The following is a 22,808-nucleotide window of genomic DNA, read 5'->3' as shown; positions in this document are numbered from 1 at the left end:
TGAAATTCAAGTGTTGTTCTTTGCGAACGCGTGGGGTTGTTCGTGATCGCGTAAGTATCAGAGCTAGTGAATCGCGTTCGCGTGGAGTTTTTCGCGTCCGAATAATGTTAAATTCTGGGGCAACGAAATTGTGCTTTGCAATCGCGAGGCTATTTCCGCGATCCTGATTAAGGAATCACTGGGCAGTATTAAATATTTCAAAAATGAGGGTTTGGCCAGTTTTATCAAATTTTGAGTTTGGGAGCTCAGATTTGGACAAGATTTTGAGGGATTTTCAGAGACATCGATTGAGTAATGATTCTACACTTGATTTTGATTATATCCCACTAATCTATCATTAATTTCATTATTTAATTTCGAATTTTGGGTTAAAATTTTTGGAAAATTAAGAAGAAATTCTTCAACTAAAATTTTGGGTTTTGATTGAGATTTTGACATCGGATTTATATAATTTTGGTATGAATGAACTCGTGAGTGAATGGGTGTTCCTATTAAGTGACTTTTATCCGATTTCGAGACGTGGGCCCGAGCAGACCTTTTGGGACGATATTTTAATTTCTTGCTTAATTCTTGATTTCATTAGTTAGATTAGCTTCTTATAGTTATATTTATGATATGTAACTACTTTTGGCCAGATTTGGGCCATTCAGAGTTGGATATTCGTGGAAAAAGTATTGTCATCGAGTGATCGAACTTAGTTCGAGGTAAGTGGCTTGCTTAACCTTGTGTGGGGGAACTCCCCTTAGGATTTGGTACTGTTGTGATATATGAGCGGAGTGTACGTGAAGTGATGAGTGCATACACAGGATATTTGTTGTAAAACTCCATTTTTCACTGAGTAATAACCTGTTTCACTTTAATTGAGTTATACTAGCATGTGTAATTATCTTGTTTAGTTTAGAATAGCATGTCTACGTGTCTTAATTGCTTATCTGTACTCTGTGCAGCATGCTTAGTGAATTCCTTGTCTCTTCCTTGACTGGTACTTAGTCTAAACTGTAGGATTTCGTGTTGTAGCTATTATTTCCATTGTTTGAGATGTGTATTTACTTTGGGACTATGGAACGGTATTCCGGGAGATTTTCCCTGCATATTTACTTTGGGACTACGGGACGGTATCCTGGGAGATCCCCTGCATATTTACTTTGGGACTACGGAATGGTATTCCGGGAGACCCCCTGCACGTTTACGTTTGGGAGTACGAGACGACATCTCGAGAGATCCCCTGTCATTATTTCTATGTACGGTACTGTTATCTTTCAGTGATTTTCCTTCTGGTTAAATTTCAGTCTTTATTTTACTGTGAAATTTTTGTTCCGTCTTATATATATATGAGTAGGGCCCTGATCTGACCTCGTCACTACTCGACTGAGGTTAGGATTGACACTTACTGGGTACCATTGTGGTGTACTCATGCTACTCTTCTGCATATGTCTTCGTGTGCAGATCCAGGTACCTCCTATCAGCCTTGAGTTTAGTTGCACGGTTGCTGTTGTTTAGGAGACTTCAAGGTACATCTGCCTGCGTCCGCAGACCTTCGAGTCCCCTTCTATCCTTTCTTATGTTGATTCTTCCGTTACTTCATTAGACACTGATGTATAGAACAGTTAGAAATTCTTAGAAGCTTGTGACTTACGGCGTTCCGGGTCTTGGGAGACTTTGTGCATATTCGAGAGTGGTTATTGTATATGCCGAGCTACACTTATATCAGTTGTTAAATTATCTATTGCAATTAGTTGTTAAATTTTATGTTTTCGTTTCATAAATCCGCGAATGTTAGGCTTACCTAGTCGTAAAGACTAGGTGCTGTCACGACATCTCACGGAGGGAGGATTTAGGTCGTGACAACTTTTGGGCTACAACTTTGTAAAGTTAAATATGGGTTAGTTAGTTGCAATGTATGTGTGTGAGTTGTATTATGTGTAATTCTCTTTTTTTTTTTTACTTTCTTTTAAAAATATTTGATAGGAGTACTAATGTACTCCTCCCTCCTCTTAAATTATCTATTATATTTCTCTTTTATACGGCCAATAATATATAATTAGCATGGATTGTTTACTATTTTATCCATATTTATATTTTAAGGTATAATCTATTGTCCTTGAATATTTATTCTATTTATGTGCCATCTTCATTTTCAAGAACAATTACTACTAAGAGTTATATAATGAGAAAAAAATAATCAATTTTATCTTGAACTTCTAAAATTTAAAACTCAAGAATATTAAAAATAATTAGAAGTAAAACTGAATATATACACTACATATGTAAGCAAACAGAAGAAGCGTGAGGTTTAGGTGAAATTGATGAGATTACAGTTCCTAAAGGCAAAAAAATAGATATTTATGTTTGATGTGACATAAAAAATGAAGACGTAACACATAAAATTAAAATAGAACTGTAGTACTGAACAAGTATTGCCAAAGTGATATGTAACAAGAGGATATTCACGGAAGGAAAAGATAATAATTATATATAACAGAATAGTGAGACCAATAATCCTATATGGGAGTGGATTTTGGGCACATAACACAATATTCAACATGTCTAGAAAATAAATATATATAGCAGATATACATATGCTAATTAAGATGGATATATGGTCATTCAACTAGTGCCGCATGCAAGATTTTTTACGAGTGATATCAATATTTGAAAAAGTGAACACATGAATAAATTACTGTATCATTTTTATATTTGTATCTAATATTTTTATTTTGCTTAGTATTTATACATATCTAATAATAAAGTTCTTCGACGAAGCGATGTCTCGTGAGATCATTTGGGACGAGGTAGATGTGCTCATGTATATAATATTAGATAAATTTGGAATGATCACATATTCGATAGATGGTACCAGTAGCATATAAAAGGTAAAATGGGCGGATGTCATTCAAGATGATTTGTTCATGTCCTATATTGACCTCCAAATGCATATATCCTAAGTATAAAATAATATAATGATTGAATGTGTTAAAGGAGAATTGGTAAACCTAAAAGTACATAGAAGATATGTTAAAATGAAAACTCCGGCATCCATTGATGAGATAGAAGCTCGAGGAAGGAGAAGAAGAAATTGACAGCCAAGAGGGGGAGAGAGAAGCAGTCGAAGAGAGAGATATTTTTACAATTTGTTTCCTGTTATGTATGAAATTAGTAATACACACACCTATATATAATTACTCTCTAAACAGATTACTAACCGACTTTACTTCTAAAGTGCTAACTGACAACTAATTTCTCTTACTAACATTTCTTCTAGAAGAGTACTACTATAATTACATGATGTACAACTATGTATTTCAACACTCTCCCTCAAGTTGTGAATGAAAAATATTTTTCATTCCCAACTTGTACAAGAGAAACGTGTGCTATTGATGCCCCAAGGATTTTGTCAAAATATTAGCTGGTTGACATTGAGTAGCAGCATGAGTTGTTCTGATGAATCCTTCCTGAATTTTTCCTCTAATGAAATGGCAATTTATTTCTATGTGTTTTGTTCTCTCATGATACGTGGAATTTGTTCTCTCATGATATATGGGATTGGCTGCAATCTATAATGTAGCCTTGCTATCACAGAACAACTCCATAGGCAACCTTAGATTCACTTGTAATTCCCTTAGCAGACCTTTCGACTAGACTAACTCTGCTATTGTATTTGCCATACTTCTGTACTTTTCTTCTGCAGAGCTTCTTGAGATATTTTTTTTGTTCTTAGCCTTCTAGAAAATGAGTGAGTTTCCTAACTTAATGCAGTACCTTGTCACTGACTTTCTTGACATAGGGCATGAAGCCCAATCAAAATCACAAAAGGCATATATTTGTTCTTCACTCTTGCTTGACATTAGCAATCCAAAACATGGCTGCTTCTTAATGTACCTTTCAACATGTAATGCTGCTTCATAGTTTGACCTTTTGGGTGCATGCATAAACTGGCTGAGGTACTGAACTGCATATGAAATATCTCGCCTGGTAATTGTGAGGTATAATAGTTTCCCTATCAGTCTCTGAGAACTCCCCCTGTCTACTAATGCTTCATCATGATTACCTTCACTAATGCAACTATCAAACTCCATACTTGTGAGCTTCAGATTCTGTTCCATGGGTGTGTCTTTTTGTTTGGAGCCTGCTAAGTCTGTTTTTGAGATCATTTCAAGTGCATACTTCCTTTGTGACATTAGAATTTCTTCCTTTGATCTAGCAAATTCAATCCCTAGGAAGTACCTTAGTTTTCCTAGGTCCTTTAGTTTGAAGTTCTACTGAAGTGATAAATTAGCTTGGTGAATTTCTGTTAAATCATTCCCTGTTAGCAAGATGTCATCCATATACACAAGCACCGAAACAAACTTATTTTTGATCAGTCTGATGAATAAAGAATAATCATGTTTGCTTTGTTAAAAACCATCAATTGTAAGAGCTTGTGTGAGTTTGAGATTCCACTGTCTAGAAGCTTGTTTCAACCCATAGAGGGATTTGGGTAGTCTGCACACTTTGGTCTCCTTTGGCTACCAAATCCCTGAGGTAGGGTCATGTAAAACTCTTCATCAAGGTCTCTATTAGGAAGACATTGTGCACATCCATTTTGAAGATGGGCCAATGTTTTAGTGCAGTAGTAGCCACAACAGTTCTAATAGTGGTGAACTTTGCCATATGGGAAAAAGTATCATGGAAGTGTAGCCCTTCCTGTTGTGTGTACCCCTTAGCAACTAGTCTTGCTTTAAATTTTTCCACTAAGCCATTAGGATTGTACTTAATCTTATATACCTGTTTACGTCCGATGGGAACTTTAATAGTAGGTAAATATACCACATCCTAAGTATGGTTGTCCTCTTGGGCCTTAATCTCAAGTTTCATTGCTTGAACCCATCTATTATCCTTGGTTGCTTGAAAAAAAGTGGATGGTTCTAAATAAGTAGAGAATGAGGCAAGAAAGATTGATAGTAGAGATGTATATGGGCATAGGAAACAAAGTGTTGAATAAGATAGTTGGTGCAATTAGAGGTTGAAGGCAATGGTGCATGGACATAGTCTGACAACCAAATAGAAGGTTTGATAGTTCTTCTTGACCTTCCAAGAGGAGTTGTGCTAGAATGAGTGATATGAGGAGAGACACAGATTGAGGTTGAGAGAATAGCAGGAGCAACAGGGGTTTGTGGAATGGACATAGAAAGATCAGCAGATTGATCAGAAGAGGAAGATACATGAAAAGTTTCAGACATATCACTAGGTGGGAAAGCATGTTGAGTTGAGTGAGGTGAGTGATTAGGCAAGATAATGGTAGGAAAGTCTGTGGATGGTGAGGAATTCAAGTCTAGAGCTACAAGAAATTGGCTTTTAGGATACTTGAAAGGGAAGACATATTTTTGAAAAACAACATCTCTGTTAAGAAAGAATATGCTAGATTTAATGTCATATAATTTGTAGCCTTTCTGTGTATATGAGTACCCCATGAAGATTGCAGGAATGGACTTAGGGGTAAACGTATTATTAAAGTTGGATTTTGTAGCATAACAAAGACACCCAAGAGTTATCATATGGTCAAGTTTGGGTGGATGACCATGAAATACTTCATAATGTGATTTGTCTTTTAGTGTTGGACTGGATAATCTATTTATAATGTATGTGACTGTTAGAATGCAATCACCCCAGAACTTTAATGTTATATGAGCTAGACACAACTACTTTGGTGGACAATACCTTTGGATCTAAATAAGGTAGAGCAAAAGAATTAAAAAATTCATGCCCATTATCAGACTTGAAAACTTTAATAGAAGTAGAAAATTGATTGTGTATTAACTGCAGAAAGTCAAGCAATACAACATAGACATTACTTTTCAATCTTAGCAAGAATGTCCAGGTCATTCTGGAGTAATCATCAATAAGAGTACGGAAGTATCTAAAACCATTGTAAGTAGACACTCTATATGGATCCCATACATCCATATGTACAAGACTAAATGGTGAAGCCGCCCTAGAGACACTAGTAGAAAATAGTAATCTGAAAACTTGCTTGGCTAATGGACAAACATGGCAATTATTATTAGGTGACATAGACAAATTTTCTTTTTATTGTCGGAATTTTTTGTAAAACAACAACTAGGGCATGGCCTAGTCTTTGTTGCCACAAATAATTAGGATGATTTTGAACTGAAGAAGACATACATTTAGAGGAGAAGTCAACATCATGTGTGAATGGATTGAGGATGTACATGTCACCCCTGAGTCTACCAATCCCCTTCACCATACCACTGAAGAGGTCCTGAAATAGGCAGAAACCAAATAGAAGTTAACTTAGCATTGCAATTCTCTGGTTTATTTAGAGATAGAGAGGAGATTATACTTAAAGTCAAGCACATATAACACATTATGCAGAGTTAAGTATATGGAAAGATCTAGTGTGAGTGATTTTAGTATTGTTTCCATTAGGTAATTAAACATAGTTGGGTTTGTTATCTGGTACAGTCTTGGGATTTAATAATGTCACGACCCGAAATTCTCACCCTCGGGACCGTGATGGCGCATAACATTTCACTTGCTAGACAAGCCAACGTTAGATATATTTATTAATTATTTTTAACAATTCAAGTCAAATAAAAATCAATAAGCTGAATAAACTGAAATAAAGTAAATAAACTAATAATCAGCGATATCCAAATACAATCCCAGAACTGGTCACGAATACACGAGCGTCTAGAGTACTACAAATAATAGTTTGAAAAAAAGCATAACTGTCTGAATCGAAATAAATATCTAAGGTAATGTAGAAGGGAACTTCAGGGCTGCGAATGCTGTGCAGCTGTACCTCAAGTCTCCGTAAAAAATTGGATCCGAGCAAATCTAGTAAACGTCACTAGGACCCACTTCGAAATCTACACAAGAAATGCATAGTATAATATGATTACAACCGACCCTATGTATTCTGTAAGTGTCGATACTAACCTCAACGAAGTAGTGACGAGGCTAAGATGAGCCACTTACAATAACATGTACATAGTATAATGATAATAGTAGGAAAGGAAAATAGGAAATGAAAGTAAAGCGGTTAATTTATGAAAAAGAACCCAATCCTTGTAATCAGAGAATCAGAATAATCGATCTCATAATTGCATGTAACAATGCTGGAAACCAACACAATAGCAACAATGAACACAACATACACAATCCGTTGCGGCGTACAACCCGATCCCACCGTACACACACAATCCTCTCTTATTTCACCATAGCATCATTTATCGATATCAAGAATCACATATAAAATCCGTTGTAGCACGCAACCCGATCCCACCATATTATCATAATCAATTTTATAATCCTCCCTAATTTTACTATATCATAATTTATCAAGTGTTACATACACAATCGTTGCGGCACACAACCCGATCCTACCATATCATTATAATCAATATGAAAATCCTTCCTTATTCCACTGCATCACAACTGTTGTGACGTGCAACCCGATCCATAAATATTTTGAATAAATATAATCAATCCAATAACTCAATTTACAATTATCTCTACAAAAGAAATATAAAAGCAAAGCAATAAAGGAATCACACACTAATCAAAAGAATGTTACAAATGATACAAAACCAACAAGACAAGTCAAGTACGTGACAATTAAGGTATGCACGTACAACAATTAAGGCAAGTAGCAATTAATCACGAAGTCATGAAAGGAACGAACAACTCAATACAAGAATAATTAATGACAATTAATAAATTACGGCATAGAAAGAAATTAAAGCATGTAAAAGATAAGGCATGGAGTGAAATAATTCATGAAATACGAGAAAGACATGGAAACAATCAATTTGATGGAGTATATACACTTGTCACCTCGCATATACGTCATTGAACACGTAATCACATAACATATAGTTCAAGAGTTCCTAATTTCCTCAAATCAAGGTTAAACCCAACACTTAGCTCACTCCGCAATCAACTCAAAGCTTAACCACGACCTTGCCTTTTGAACAAGCCTCCAAACCAACCAAATCTAGCAAATTAATACCCACAAATGAAAGAGGTTCAATTTAGATCATTTTTTAAAAAGTCAACCCCGGGCTCGCTTGGTCAAAACTGAGATTCGAACCAAAACCCGATTATCCATTCACCCTCAAGCCCATTTATGTAATTTGTTTCGAAATCTAACCTCAATTCAAGGCTATCCATTCACCCCAGAGCCTCTCACCTACTGGAATATATGCAAGACTACCCATACTCGCAACCTTCCTACTCAAGGCATCGACCACGATATTGGCCTACCCGAGATGATACAAAATGGTTATATCATAGTCTTTCAACAACTCCAACCACCTCCACTGCCTAAAGTTGAGATCCTTTTGCTCGAACAAATACTGTAGACTCCATTGATGTGTGAACACCTCACACGACACGCCGTAGAGGTAATGCCTCCAAACCTTCAGCGCATGAATAATGGCTGCCAATTCTAAGTTATGAACAGAGTAATTCTTCTCATGTACCTTCAACTGCCGCGATGCATACATAATCACCCTGCCATCCTGCATCAATACTGCACCGAGTCCAATACGCGATGCATCACAATACACCATGTAGGATCCTGAACCTGTGGGCAATACCAATACTGATGTCGTAGTCAAGACAGTCTTGAGCTTCTGAAAGATCAACTCACACTCGTCCGACCACCTGAATGGAGCACCCTTCTGGGTCAATCTAGTCAATAGGATTGCTATGGATGAAAACCCTTCTACGAACCAACGATAATAACCTGCCAAACCTAGGAAACTCTGAATCTCTGTAGCTAAAGTAAGTATAGGCCAGTTCTGAACTACCTCAATCTTCTTAGGATCCACTTTAATGCCCTATACAAATACAACATTCCTTAAAAAAGCGATTGAGTCCAACCAAAACTTATACTTTGAAAATTTGGCATATAACTGACTGCCTTTCAGAGTCTGAAGTAAAATCCAAAGATGCTACTCACGGTCCTCTCGATTGCGGGGAGTAGATAAAGATATCATCAATGAATACGATCACAAAAGAATCCAAATAGGGCTTAAATATTCGGTTTATCAAATCCATAAATGTTGATGGGGCATTTGTCTAGCCAAATGACATCACCAGGAACTCATAATGCTGGTACTGAGCCTGGAAAGCTGTCTTAGGGACATCAGATGCTCTCATCTTCAACTGATTGTAGCCAGATTGCAAATCAATCTTCGAAAATACTTTGGCACCCTGAAACTGATCAAATAAGCCATCAATCCTCGACAACAGATACTTATTCTTGATAGTGACTTTTTTCAACTGTCGATAGTCTATAAACATCCTCATCAAACTAAGCTAAAAATCTTGGACAAAAATACCTCTACGGGGCTAGTGCGGACCGCACAAAATTGAGTGCGGCTGCACTAAGGCTCTGGGCTTGAATAATCAGCTCTCTGAACTTGGGCAATACGGACCGCACGAAATCGAGTACGGCCGCGGTCTCTTCTATTGCGGTCCGCACAAAAAGGACCGCCGACTGCATTGAGCTTCAACTTCCAAAACACCACCTCTCTGAACCTTGGCTCCACGGACCACATGAAATCGAGTGTGGCCGCGGTGAACTCAATGCGGACCGCACAAAACCCTTTGCGGCCGCATTGCCTTTTGGCTTGAACAACAACCTCTCTGAACTTCACTTGTGCGGACCGCACAGAATGGTGTGCAGCCGCACTGGCCCTGTTTGATTGAGCTTGTCTTGTTTTGGTACTTGTGCAAGTTTCACTCCTTTTTGAGCTGGTTCTTGACATCTTGTCACCTTGTTGATCAAACCTATAATCAAGCACAACTTGTGAGCCTTTGGGACTATTTTCTACACATTTCTAATCAAAACTTGAGCAAGAAGGAGTGTAAAATACATCATGTTCCCTTATCAACTCCCCCAAAATTAAGCTTTTGCTTGTCCTCAAACAAACAAAATAAGAACCATCCCTTAAGACAAAATCCAAGAGAATTCAGCTATCCTAAAGTGACCTCATCGAATATCAATTGGTACTAACAATTGCCCTCAATACAAATGAATCATTAACAACATTTACTCTTTTAAACACCATGGATTAAGTGCGACACAAGAGAATCAAGAGTTGACTCAACACATCAATGAACTCTTTCTATTACTTTGGTCATTGTGGAACCCAGACTCACACATCCTCAACTCTTCCTAAGGAAACCTCACCTTTAGGATAATGACACTCAGAATGAGGTTAATAGAAACACACTCATCTCTCTCAAGGAAAAGTCACAAGTCCGGCTCTAAGTACCATATGCTTACCCCTTATGTGAGTCACCACTAATGTAAGCTTCTTTCAACTAGAGATCATATAGGGCTTTTGTGGAGACATAGTGAAGGCTTTTGGTTCAGGGTATGAAATGTTTGGTCTAAGTAGGTTCCATCTTCCCTTAAGCACTTCTTTTTGTTTCATTTTGGCACACATTCACTTGACCTTTTAAGTCATTTCACTTCTTTCTAAGGGGTTAGAGAGACACACTGTCACTCTTTCTTGTTCATTTCAAATCTTTTCTCCTTTCTCAACTTTCCACACCTTTCATTCTTTGCTTTTCTTGAATCCCTTTATTCATTTCTATATTGAACATTCTTTTTGTCTTTTTGCTTTTCTTTCTTTTTAATTGCCTTTCCTTTTCTTCATTTTGTGCCTTTTTACCACTTTGTTGCAATCCTCGTCTCTCCCCCTAAACTTATACTTTTGCCATGTGCTAAGCAAAGATCAGGTGCCAAGAGAGAGTATCTTTTAGAATGGGTAAAGGTTTGTATTATGGTTCTTAAAGGAAAAAGGTCTAAGGCTCAAAAGAGTTGACTAGGGATTTTATCTTTGGTAGGCTATGGAAGTGTTCAAGCTATCATTTGGATCAAGGAGAGCCTATAATCATGTCTCAAGTCAAGATTCACTTAAGATTTCACCTCAACAAATATTCAGGGCAAGTTCTAGACCAATAGCTCGGGACTTGGACTTGCAATGCAAATTTCTCACCACACAAGCTATGGGATCGTTAAAGACACAGAGTCGGGGGCCCACAATAACCTTAGATGTCCCGAAAAATCACTTGATGATTATCGGCCAACACAAGAGTCTCAAGGTCATAACTTTCACCATCCTATACACAATGATTTATTTTTGACCATAAGATCAAAGGTAAATGTGCTAGGCCCAAGTGAAGCTTTGCTTGAGGCACCCTTACCACTAACTACTAGAAAGTAAACAGAAAGGAAAAACAGACTCAATCCCTTAAGAAGGTAGTCATGCCATCCATTATCGGGAAGAGCCACCCGGTTCACACAAATTTCACCTTTGGAAAGAACCGTGACATTAAGAAAACCAAAAGCTTATTGCAAAAATCTAAAACAAGAAGCTATGAACACAAATAAGAAGTTAAGAAAGAAAAAATGCAGAAAGTAAAATGAATATTTACAAGAGGGGTGTTTAATCGAATATACAATAAGGGAGATGAATATGTACAATGTAACATAACTTTTATATACATACCCAAAGTAAAAAGTACGAAAAATGTAATGAAGTGATAAAATTATATACATACCAAAGATGAAAAAGAAATACTAAAAGCTGTAATATATATACAGTCATCCATATCAAATCAAAGTAGGGCCTACCCCCTCAAATGAAAGCTGACATTGTCCTCAATGCCAACTAAACAAAATAAGCACCAAAAATAGAGGAAAGAGGATACAGAAACTCCCTATGGGCCATCTGTCTGCATGGGGCCCTAAGTGGTCCCTGTCGTGCCCCCTTTTTCCCTCTTATACAATCGGGAGATCGGGTTTATGACATTTCAGGTGTAGGACAACTCGTTCCTTTTGGGAACTGGGTTTTTCATTTGAAGAGTCGCCACCTAATGATTTGAGGTGCATTAGGGCACCTATAAGGGTTCACTTCTAAGTTCGTTTGATAACCAGAGATGGGGTAAGCGCTTGAAATTATCCTAAGAGGAAGGTGTTAGGCACCCCTCAGGATCCACTAGTGTGGTTCCCGACCAGACAGTTTTGTGAATTTGTGAAATTTAGTAAATAGATAAGTATAGGCTCAAATAGTAGGGGTTTGAATTTAAACACATAAAAGAACAATTAAAAGACGAGTTTTGAAAAAAAGTTTGCAAATAAAGGGCAAGGGGGTCCTAGGTTTATATTTAATATGGATCACATCAATGCTATACCCGGTATGACACTCCTCAAAAGAGGGGATACACATGGTATTAGCACACCGGTCATCATATCCATATCTACCCTTCCTACCCCGTTAAGGTATTAAAGTGTGGAATGGTCTCGACCTCTATTTCATGCTACTACCCATCCCTTCCTTTTAGTCCTGGAGGAGTTTAGGACTACTATTCCTAAAAGGAAGGGATATTAGGTTGATCTTATGTTTTAAAGGTGAAAAAGCTAAGGCGACATACAAAACATATAGGGGTTGCACGTTAGGGGAAACATGTAACAAATTAGAGGCTCATGTATAACTCCTCAAACAAAGCACATAAATAGCATGACTTAAACATACATCTAAGGTCTGAATTTAACATACTAAGGTAAGGGAAGTTTCAATTGTTGAGGCAGACGAGTTTATTACATAAGTCAGATAAGAAGTCTGAATCAGGTCTGCCTGCTGGTTGTAGCAATTGCTAATTAACAAAAGGCGGATTCAATTTTATTGTTATTATCACCTAAGGCTTGCCCAAGTGTTTGGGTGAGGTCCTATAGACATGATATCTAGTTGGTTCAGAATATGGCAAAACAGTTCAATTTTAAAACAACGATTTGAGATCCTACAGGAATGCTCTCTAAACTGTATTAGTAGAAAATGAGAGAGTTGTTTACAAACTAGTTAAGAACAGTATGAATGTGATTGATTTTAGACTAGACTGATTTCGGATCCTGTAGGCATGATATCTATTATTGCTGATTTAATTCCTATAGACATGATACCTAGTTGAACGTGTAATGAAGTAGGTAGAATTTACTCACAATTCCTATAGGCATGATTTCTATAAAAGATACTGATTTTAAACTATTGGACATGAAGCCCGATTATAACTAGTTAGATCCTAAGAACATGGTGTCTAAACGTGGTGATGCAGAATTTAAGAAGAAGTCTTATAGATAGGTTCTCTAGATGCAGATTTAAGTATGCAAAATTTAAATCCTATAGGCATATTTCCTAGATGTAGAATATGCAGAATTTTAGTGAAAACAGATCTTATATACATAGTATCTAAATGCAGATTTAAACATGCATAATTCAAAACAACAGTTCTTATAGGCATGATTTCTAAATGCAGAGTTAAATATGCAGAATTTAAAGCAACAGATCTTATAGGCATGATTTCTACCCTTAAGCATGCATAATTACCCACCCCTTTTCACTAGCCAGCCCCATCGTTTAATACAAATTATTATAAACTGAATAATGAATCACATCAAGGAAGTATAAAATAAAAGTTACAACCAGAGGGAGCATGATTCTTGACTTCCTCTCTGAGTTATGGAATAAACCACCTCAAATGCCATTGTTTCAAAGCCTTTCTCAGACTTGAGTGTGCCAAAGTTCCCTAAGGGTCTCAAGGGGACCCCGGGCAGTGCTCACACCCAAGTTGCATAACCAGATAGAGATGAGTGCAGTGTGGAAGGGCCAACCCTCATGTGTCCAAGTTGAGAAGGAGCTCCTAGGTCCCAAGGCATGGCTCACATAAGAGGGGCAGAACCTAAGTCTAAGAGTATAGTGGAAGTGCAGGAGCAGAGAGTTGTTTAAGAACTGGGTTGAGAATAGTAAGGGTAGTTTGGAAAACAGTAGTAGTAAAACTAAAATTATATAGCATCAGTAATTGCACAAAGGGGGCAGGGGTTTGGGAGTACATTACAAGTGGTATATGACCCTAGGAGGGGTCAAAATCTGGACATGCACAACAATAAGTGATGCTGGCATGCCCATAAACCAGCCAGAGGACACACACATAAAGAGGATATGAAGTATATGATCAGGGAGGATCAGGTTTGGGTCATGCATAGCAATGTCTAATGCTGACATGCCCTCAAACCAACCAAGGAATACAAACACATAGGGGATATGGGGTTTGGGGTTCATAAAGTTCATACATAAGGGAAACATGAATTCAGAAAAAGGAAGGGGCAAATTACAACATGCTTAATAATGCAACTTAATTAAAACACAAACAGAAATAGGCAAGAGTGAAGGAAGTAGCAAAGAAAACATGTTGTTGGTTATGTTGGAAAATTAATTAGAACATACCAGTAAAGAAGCAAATGCAAAAAGAAAAAGTAAGCAAGTTTCCTACAGCATAGCCTTGGCTTACAGCCGGCTAGATAAGGCCGCAACACAAGTAGCAACAGAGAAAGAGAGAGAGTTTGAGTGAAATGTGTGTTCTGAACTCGAGTGGTTCCTCCTTTTTGAAAGAAGAGGGGTGTAGGGTATTTATAGTTTTGAAAATATGTGAGAAATAAGGTAATAAGTAAAGTTTCAATACAAAATATGGAAACAATCAATAGTCAGAATCAATTAACCAAGTGATTCCCCTTTAATTAGGGAATCCTTGTTTAACGCAAGTGACATGTTTAAATTAAGGAAAGAAAATCAGTTTGTAAGCAGACTGATTGTTGCCATAAAAGGAGCAGTAAAACCACTGAGTAAATAATCAAGTCTAAGTGCAGAAATATACTTATTTTGGAAAAAGATTCAGTAAGGCAAAATAAGGAAAGGAATTAATTAACTTTAACAGGCGAGTGCAATTAGAGCTCACAAAAGAAAAGTTGTGAATTCAGTCACACGATTGAAGGTCAATTAAAAAAGGAACCTCATAATATAAATAGAGTGAACAAACCAGACATGCGAGGCCAAACCCATTGGCAAAAGAAACAACATACAGAAATTGGCATAAGGTTCAGTAGTAAAGCAGACATTCGAAGCATAGCAGTCAAGTAGGTCAAGTCACATTGAATCGATAGTGGAGAAAACAAAGTATCAGAAATATGCGAAGGTCTCACAGTAGCAGACAAGAAAAACCTTTTGAAAAGTTAGGGTTTCAAGCATAGTCGAGTTTTAAAGATAATAAAAACCCAGAATCAGAGAAATCACATAAAGAAAAAGGGGTTCTGAAACAAAGAACTTTAAATTGAGTCAGGTATTCAAACGAACAGTTTCAGACCCAAAGACATAGATCCTTCAACAATAGTCGAGCTTAAAAGATGATAAACAAATAAATTAAACAAAACGTAACCAAACAAGCATTCATCTAACAAACAACCAAAAGAAAATAGGGATTTCAACATGCTAAATCAGATAAAAGAACAACATGAGCAACACATAGCAAAATCGGAAGCATGTTAAAGTTAGAGAAGATATTTTGAAATATCTTAAGAGAAAAACCCTAATCGGAAAAAATAAGGAGTCGTTTCGAAAGCAAAGTTAAAGAAACTTCGAGAAAATGCTTAAAAGTTCAAAACAAGCACAAATCTAAAGTAGATCTGAAAGAAATCGAAAGATATTAGAGATTAGGGTTTCAGAAAACCCCAAAAAGGTGAGAAAGGCCCCTAAAAGCTACCGATCTAACCAGGAGAATTAAGGATCTGACTCGAGCGGCCATGGCTGGTCGGAGAAAGGTCAAGGACGACCGGAGAAGAGCCAAAAACTAAAATCGGGCAAGGAATGGACCAAGCTTCTTCAAGTTCTGTCCTTGAAACCCTAATAACGAACACATAGGAGCCATGGAAGGCTGGTACAGGTCTCAAATGACCATGGAGGCCATGGATTAGGTAGATATCAAGGTAGGGTGAGAGGACGGCGGCTAGGGTTCATGAGAGTTTCAGAGAGAATTTTAGAGAGAAGAGGAGTTCAAAGGCAGCGGATTGTATCAAATGATAGGGTTTTGAGGGTCGTTTAGGATTAATTAAGGTAAGGGCAGCCGGTGGCCGTTGATCTAAATGATCAACGACTGTGATTTAAAAGGTTAGGTGGGGATCCAGGTACGGGTCGGTTTAATTGGTTTGGGGGTCGGGTATGAGTAGGAATTGGGCCGGGGTAATTGGGTTTAAATTGGGGTAGAATTAGGCTACAATTGAAATGAAATCTGGCTTGATTTTAAATAGCTATTTTCCCCATTTATTTTATAACAAATAGTAAATTAATTCTTGGAAATAAATTGAAAGTACTAAAATGATTTGTAACACATAATTATCAATTTAAAAATACTGGACTTAATTTTATAAATACAAATGCAATTAAATCTTTAAAGGGGCTAATATTGCAATTATATGCAATTTAGCTTTAAAAATACTAAATGAATTTGTAAAAATATGAAAAACTTATCTTAGCTATATTTTAGTATAAATATGAGAATACAATAAATGAATCACCAAAAATGATAATTTTGAGAATTATTATTGGGTTTTTATGAATAAAAATAGGGGAATAAATTGGTTTAAAAATCTTTAAAATTAAGAAAAAATAATAAAACATCTGGACATACTTATATATGCAGACATATGCTATTTTGAAAGTATTTTGTGTATTCAAAATATATAGGGAAAATTGGGTATCAACAGTCCCTAGGTCCTCAATATGCTCGGGAACTTGAGACTGGCTCCCTGTGACCTATGGCTCTGCTGCTGGGACACGGGCCTGGACCTGGACAGGCTCCTGGGTAACATTCTATGGATGACTGGAGGAAGTCTCCGGTGGATCTGCCAACTGGATAACTGCATCATCTGAACTGGGAATCATCCTCTTCCTCTTGGGAGGCCTCTCTGACTGCACTGGCTGGGGATGGGCTGCTGGCACCGGGTCATGCAGCAATAAATCCAAAGGCAGGTGATCTTCCTTGAACCTGTCAACCTCAACCCGCAACTCCTTCACGGACTCCTTGGAAGCCCGAGTCTTCCTCATCTTCTTGGCCTCCCTAGCAAGCTCCTTGAGAGCCTTCCTATGGGAATCTACAGCGTCCGTAAGCAATTTCTAAGTGTCAAGGATTTTCTTCTGGTTGTCCAGAACATCCTTGATAGCATCCTCAATAGACTGTGGGACCTGTGGAGGCAGAGGTGCCGATTGAGCTGCCATGGTAGAAGATAACACTGACAGCTTGGAAGTAGCTGTTTGCATCCAGTTGTTGATGTTAGTGAGGGCCTGGCTTAGACGATGGGCTATCAATGGATAGGCAGTGGTAGAGGAAATGTCAGGATCCGCGGAGGTGGATGGATCTGGGGGCAAGTCTGCTAAAGTAGAGGGAGGCTGCTGAGTAGTCACTACCACTACTGGCTCTTCAGACTGACCAGCTGAAATAGTGGATTTTCTTTTGGAGCCCTTGCCCTTGGGGTTGCCATCACCTTCAGGCTATACCATGAGAAGGGTGCCTTTGCCTTCACCTTCACATCAAATCCCCACTTCTCCACATTGAGGTCCTTGAAGTACATTGTCAAGAAGTTGGGGAATGGGTAGGACCTGTCGCCCTCACTCACCACCCGTGAAATAACCCGGGACATAATATTCCAACCATTGATCGGGTACCCTGCCATGATTTATGCAAATAAGATTGCCTGGTGAAGTGGGAGTGAGTTGCCATAGGTGGTAGGATCTAGCCTGCTGTACACGAATGTCTCCCACCCCTTTACTTCAAAATTTAGTGTCCTCCTCAATATTTTTACCCCCGTAGTCAGCCAATCGGGAGTGGTACCTGGGATTGCCAGGTACTCCGCCAACCACAGACGGGATTCTTCACCAATTTCATCTTGTCAAGGTACAGGGACTCATCCTCCTCTATGAAGCCCAAATAGTCATTGATGGTCTTTCCATCAAACATCACTTTCAAGTTCCGGACTTTGGTGACTGTGGTACCCTTTTTGATGTGGGCCACATTAGTGTAGAATTCTTTCACCAAATGCTCATTTGCATTATCCACTTGCCCGATAAAGTAGTCTCATCCAGCTCTATCATTGAATTGCCTCAACATATTTGGATTGTGAGGCAAAAGATCCTGGGTAATGATTTTTCTCTCCGGAATAAACCTCTTCTCTGGCCACCACTCTTTGAACTTGTGGTAGGCAACCTCACTGACGAACCGGTCCTCCCATGCCTCCGGGTTCCTAGTCCGCTCAACCCCGCCAACTTGGGGCTCACCCCCTTGTGCTTCTTCTCCCTCCTCCGGTACTGCATCCTCTCCGGATATTGAAGATGTGGGAGAGGTGGAGTACTCATCTCCACTGCCTTTAGTTGAGCCCTTAGACGACTCAAACGATATATGAACTGAAACTTAGGCAGGGGGGATGCTGGGGGTGTGTCTCTGATTCTGTTTCTCTCCGGCCAGTCAGCAATGTACTCTGGCACAGAGTTTGATGATGCCTCCCGGGAGGGCTTGTACTCACTCCCCGACTGATCAATAGCCCTATCAGCAGCTCTGACGAGTTTCCTTGTGTTCTTTATGTTTTGACGGGCCTGGGGAGTCAACTTTATCATCTTTTGTTTCCCACCCAGGGAGGAATACCATCTACCTGGTTGTTTACCACCCTTGCCTCTTGATTTCACCATTGTCTGCAAACAAATTCACTCATGCTTGTTAGTATCCAAAAGACATTGTAATTCACAGTTGCAAAAGAAATGTTGCAGACAGTTTTTTAAACTAGCTGGGTGCGGACCGCACAAAATGCAGTGCGATCGCAAAGAGGCCAATGCGGCCCGCACAGAGGTGGGGTTCAGACTACCCACTCTCTAAATAAATGCACCGCAGACCGCACAAAATGTCATTGTGGTCCGCATTGAGGCACCGCGGACCGCACAAAATACAATGCGGCCGCGGTCCTCACTTATCAGAATGCAGAACATTGTTCACCGCGGTCCGCACTAAATGGCATTGCAGACCGCACAAGGACACCGCGGACTGCACAAATTCTACCGCGGTCCATACTGAGTACTAAAAAGCAGCAATAACCTAGGGTTTATGAAATATTCAATTGAAGTCCATTTTTCACTTATAAAGGGTCTTTAAGTGTAGATACAATCATTTAACTACCTAAACTAATTTTAAACAATGATTAACTAACCTAATCTACCATCTTGAAAGAAATATGGGAAAGCTACTAAGAAGAACAAAGAAAAGTAGAAAAAGTAAAAGAAAATAACAAAATTAAACAATTAAAAGAAGTTAAAGTTACCAGATGTGAGAAGTACTGGAGATAGACGATTCCTAGCAGTTAATTACGAGCAAGAAGGAAGATGAACAGTGAAATTTTGAGTTCTGAGAGTCAAAGATTCGAAAAGTTGAAAAGGAGGGCCTCAGGTCCTATTTATAGAAAAAGGTCCTGGGCCCATCTCACCTACCCAAAGCGGACCACACTAAATGGCACCGCGGTCCGCATTGCTCAAAATCATAGGACTCAGACAAGGCAACCACTGCGGTACGCACAAAATGTACTGTGACCGCAGTGGACCACCGCAGACCGCACAAAATGCAATGCGGTCGCGGTGGTAAACTTCAGAGAACCTCCACTTTTGCTCAATCATCAGTGCGGTCCGCATTAATTTCTTGCCCCCGCACTGAGGTCTTTGCGGCCGCACAAAATGGTAGTGCGGTCCGCATTGACAATCTTCAGAGAGTAGTCATTTTTCAACTTTTTCCTGCACTACATCTGCATAATCTTACAGCATCTCACAACCAGTCAGTGCAAAAATAAATCCTACACTACAATAAAAATCAAAGAAAAACAAGAAGAAGAGCACATAGGTTGCCTCCCAAGAAGCGCCTGATTTAACGTCATGGAATGACGCAGGTTATCATCAAATCATTTGAGATGAAGAAGTGCCACCACGTGGTTGTCATCAATTTCTCCCAAGTAGTGCTCGGCACAATGCCCATTTACTCTGAATACTTCCCTATTTTTGTTATTTAAATCAAGTGCACCAAACGGGGTCACACACACCACTTCAAAAGGTCCACTCCAATTTTGACTTAAGCTTTCCCGAAAACAGATGTAACCGAGAGTTGAACAAGAGAACCAAATAACTCACTTTGAACTCCTTGCTACGAGCATATTTATCATGAAGGTACGTCATCTTGTCCTTATACAAAGACGAACTGGAGTAGGCATGGAATCGGAATTCATCAAGCTCATTGAGATGCTCCACACGAAGATTGGCTGCAATATCTCATTCAAGATTTAGCTTCCTCAAAGCCCACATGGTTTTGTGCTCTAACTCAACCGGTAGATGACAAGCTTTCCCAAACAGAAATCGATACGGAGACATACCAATCGGAGTCTTGTAAGCAGTCCTATAAGCCCATAGAGCGTCATCCAACTTCTTTGACCAATCAGTCAAATTTGCATTGACCGTCTTTGATAATATGCTCTTGCTTTCCCTATTGGAGACTTCAACTTGACCACTTGCTTGAGGATGATAGGGAGTAGAAACTTTGTAGTTGACACCATACTTTGCAAGCAAAGTGTCAAAAGCTCTATTGCTAAAATGAGATCCCCCATCACTTATGATTGCACGAGGAGTACCAAACCTTGTAAAAATGCTCTTCTTGAGAAATGCAACAACACTCCAGGCCTCATTGTTGGGCAAAACCACGGCTTCAACCCACTTTGAAACATAGTCCACCGCCACAAGAATGTATGTGTTCCCACATGAGCTAACTAATGGGCCCATAAAATCAATGCCCCATACATCAAAAATATCAACCTCAAGAATGGTATTGAGATACATCTCATGTTTCTTCAAAATTCCACCCGCTCTTTGACATTCGTCACACCTCTTCACAAGTTCACTTGCATCTTTGTACAAAGTTGGCCAATAATACCTACATCTAAGAACTTTGGAAGCCGTCCTCGCCCCACCATGATGGCCATCATATGGAGAGGAATGACAAACCTCCAAGATACTCAATTGCTCTTCCTCCGGGACACACCTTCGGATCACACCATCCGTGCAAATCTTGAACAAGTACGGGTCATCCTAATAGAAATCCAAACTATCCCTTTTTAGCTTCTTCCTTTGGTTAGAATAGAGCTTACACGGGATTATACCAGTCATAAGGAAATTAGCAACATCCGCAAACCATGACATACCATTCACCAACACCAAAAGGAGTTGTTTGTTGGGAAATGAATCATTGATCTTTAGGCCATCACGAGGCCTCCCCCCTCCTCCAAGTGGGACAAGTGGTCCGCCACTTGGTTTTAACTACCCTTCCAGTCCACAATCTCCAAATCATACTCTTGAAGTAACAAGACCCATCGCATCAGTCTAGCTTTGGAATCCTTCTTCGTCATCAAGTACCGGAGTGCAACATGGTCGGTATAGATTATGACCTTGGCACCCATGAGATACAACCGAAATTTCTTCATTACGAACACAGTAGTCAAAAGTTCTTTCTCGGTCACCGTGTAGTTCACTTGAGCATCATTCATTGTCTTGCTCGCATAGTACACCAGATGAAACATTTTATTCACTCTTTGACCTAAAACCGCCCCAACTGCAACATCACTCGCATCACACATGAGATCAAAGGGCAAGCTCCAATTAGGTGCGGTAATGATAGGAGTGGTGGTCAACTTATTCTTGAGAAGATCAAAGGCTTGCATACATTTTTCATCAAACACGAACTTGGCATCTTTTTCCAATAGCTTGCATAAAGGATTCACTACCTTCGAAAATTCTTTAATAAATCTCCGGTAGAACCCTGCATGCCCAAGAAAACTTAAACTCCCTTGACAGAGGTAGGGGGAGGGATCCTTGAAATCACATCAATTTTTGTTTTATCTACCTCAATACCATGCTTTGAAATTTTATGCCCAAGAATTGTGCCCTCTTCCCCCATAAAGTGGCATTTCTCCCAATTGAGAAACACAACGGGCCAAAACTATATCAAGATTCTTCAAGCACTCATCAAATGAATCTTCCACAACACTAAAGTCGTCTATGAACAACTCCAAAATGTCTTCCACCATATCGGTGAAAATGGCCATCATACACTGCTAGAATGTAGCCGATGTATTACACATCCCAAAAGGCATCCGAGAAAAGGCAAAAATGTCATATGGACAAGTGAATGTGGTCTTCTCCTGATCTTTTGGAACAATCAAGATTTGGTTGTACCCAGAATACCCATCCAAGAAACAGTAGAAAGCACGCCCAGCAAGTCGGTCTAACATCTGATCAAGAAAAGGCAAAGGAAAGAGATCCTTGCGGGTCACTTTATTCAACTTGCGTTAGTCCATGCATACCCTCCAACCGGTGATGGTTCTGGTAGGAATCAACTCATTTTGTGAATTTTTAACATTGCACCGACGAAGTCCAAGAGCTATCAGAGATGGGGTACACAAACCCGTCATCCAACCACTTGATCACCTCCTTTTTCATAACTTCTTGCATTGCTTCATTCAACCTTCTTTGATGCTCCAAGGAGGTCTTTGCATCATCTTCCAGAATAATCTTGTGCATACAGAATGCGAGGCTTATCCCCCGAATATTAGCTAAAGTCCATCCAATTGCCTTTTTCCACTTTTGAAGCACCGCCAATGTGGCATCAACCTGAATGTTAGTAAGACAAGAGGAAAGAATAACGGGAAAAGTAGAAATAGGGCCTAAGAATTCATACTTGAGGTGTGGAGGCAACGGTTTCAACTCCAACGCCGGAGGCTCATCAATTGAAGGTTTTGTTGGTGGAGTCTTCCTATTCTCGAGATCCAAAGATAGTTTTCTAGTCTCATAAGAGTAAGAGCCCATCCCATATAAAGCATTCACATACTCCAC

The 22,808-nt window shown here is 39.1% G+C and overlaps 1 protein-coding gene across 1 annotated transcript; it reads right to left on the bottom strand.

Annotated features, from left to right (window-relative positions):
• Positions 1–3,722: 3,722 nt before the first annotated feature.
• LOC138882811 (uncharacterized mitochondrial protein AtMg00240-like) lies at positions 3,723–4,178 on the bottom strand. Its single transcript, XM_070163444.1, has one exon. It carries the CDS (start codon positions 4,176–4,178, stop codon positions 3,723–3,725), a length of 456 nt encoding a protein of 151 aa, XP_070019545.1.
• Between the last annotated feature and the right edge of the window lie 18,630 nt (positions 4,179–22,808).

Source organism: Nicotiana sylvestris, chromosome 12 (assembly GCF_000393655.2).
Source record: "Nicotiana sylvestris chromosome 12, ASM39365v2, whole genome shotgun sequence".
NCBI classification, from domain to species: Eukaryota; Viridiplantae; Streptophyta; class Magnoliopsida; order Solanales; family Solanaceae; genus Nicotiana; species Nicotiana sylvestris.
Note: the sequence above shows the minus strand (reverse complement) of the source record. Positions and strands in the feature narration are given on the sequence as shown.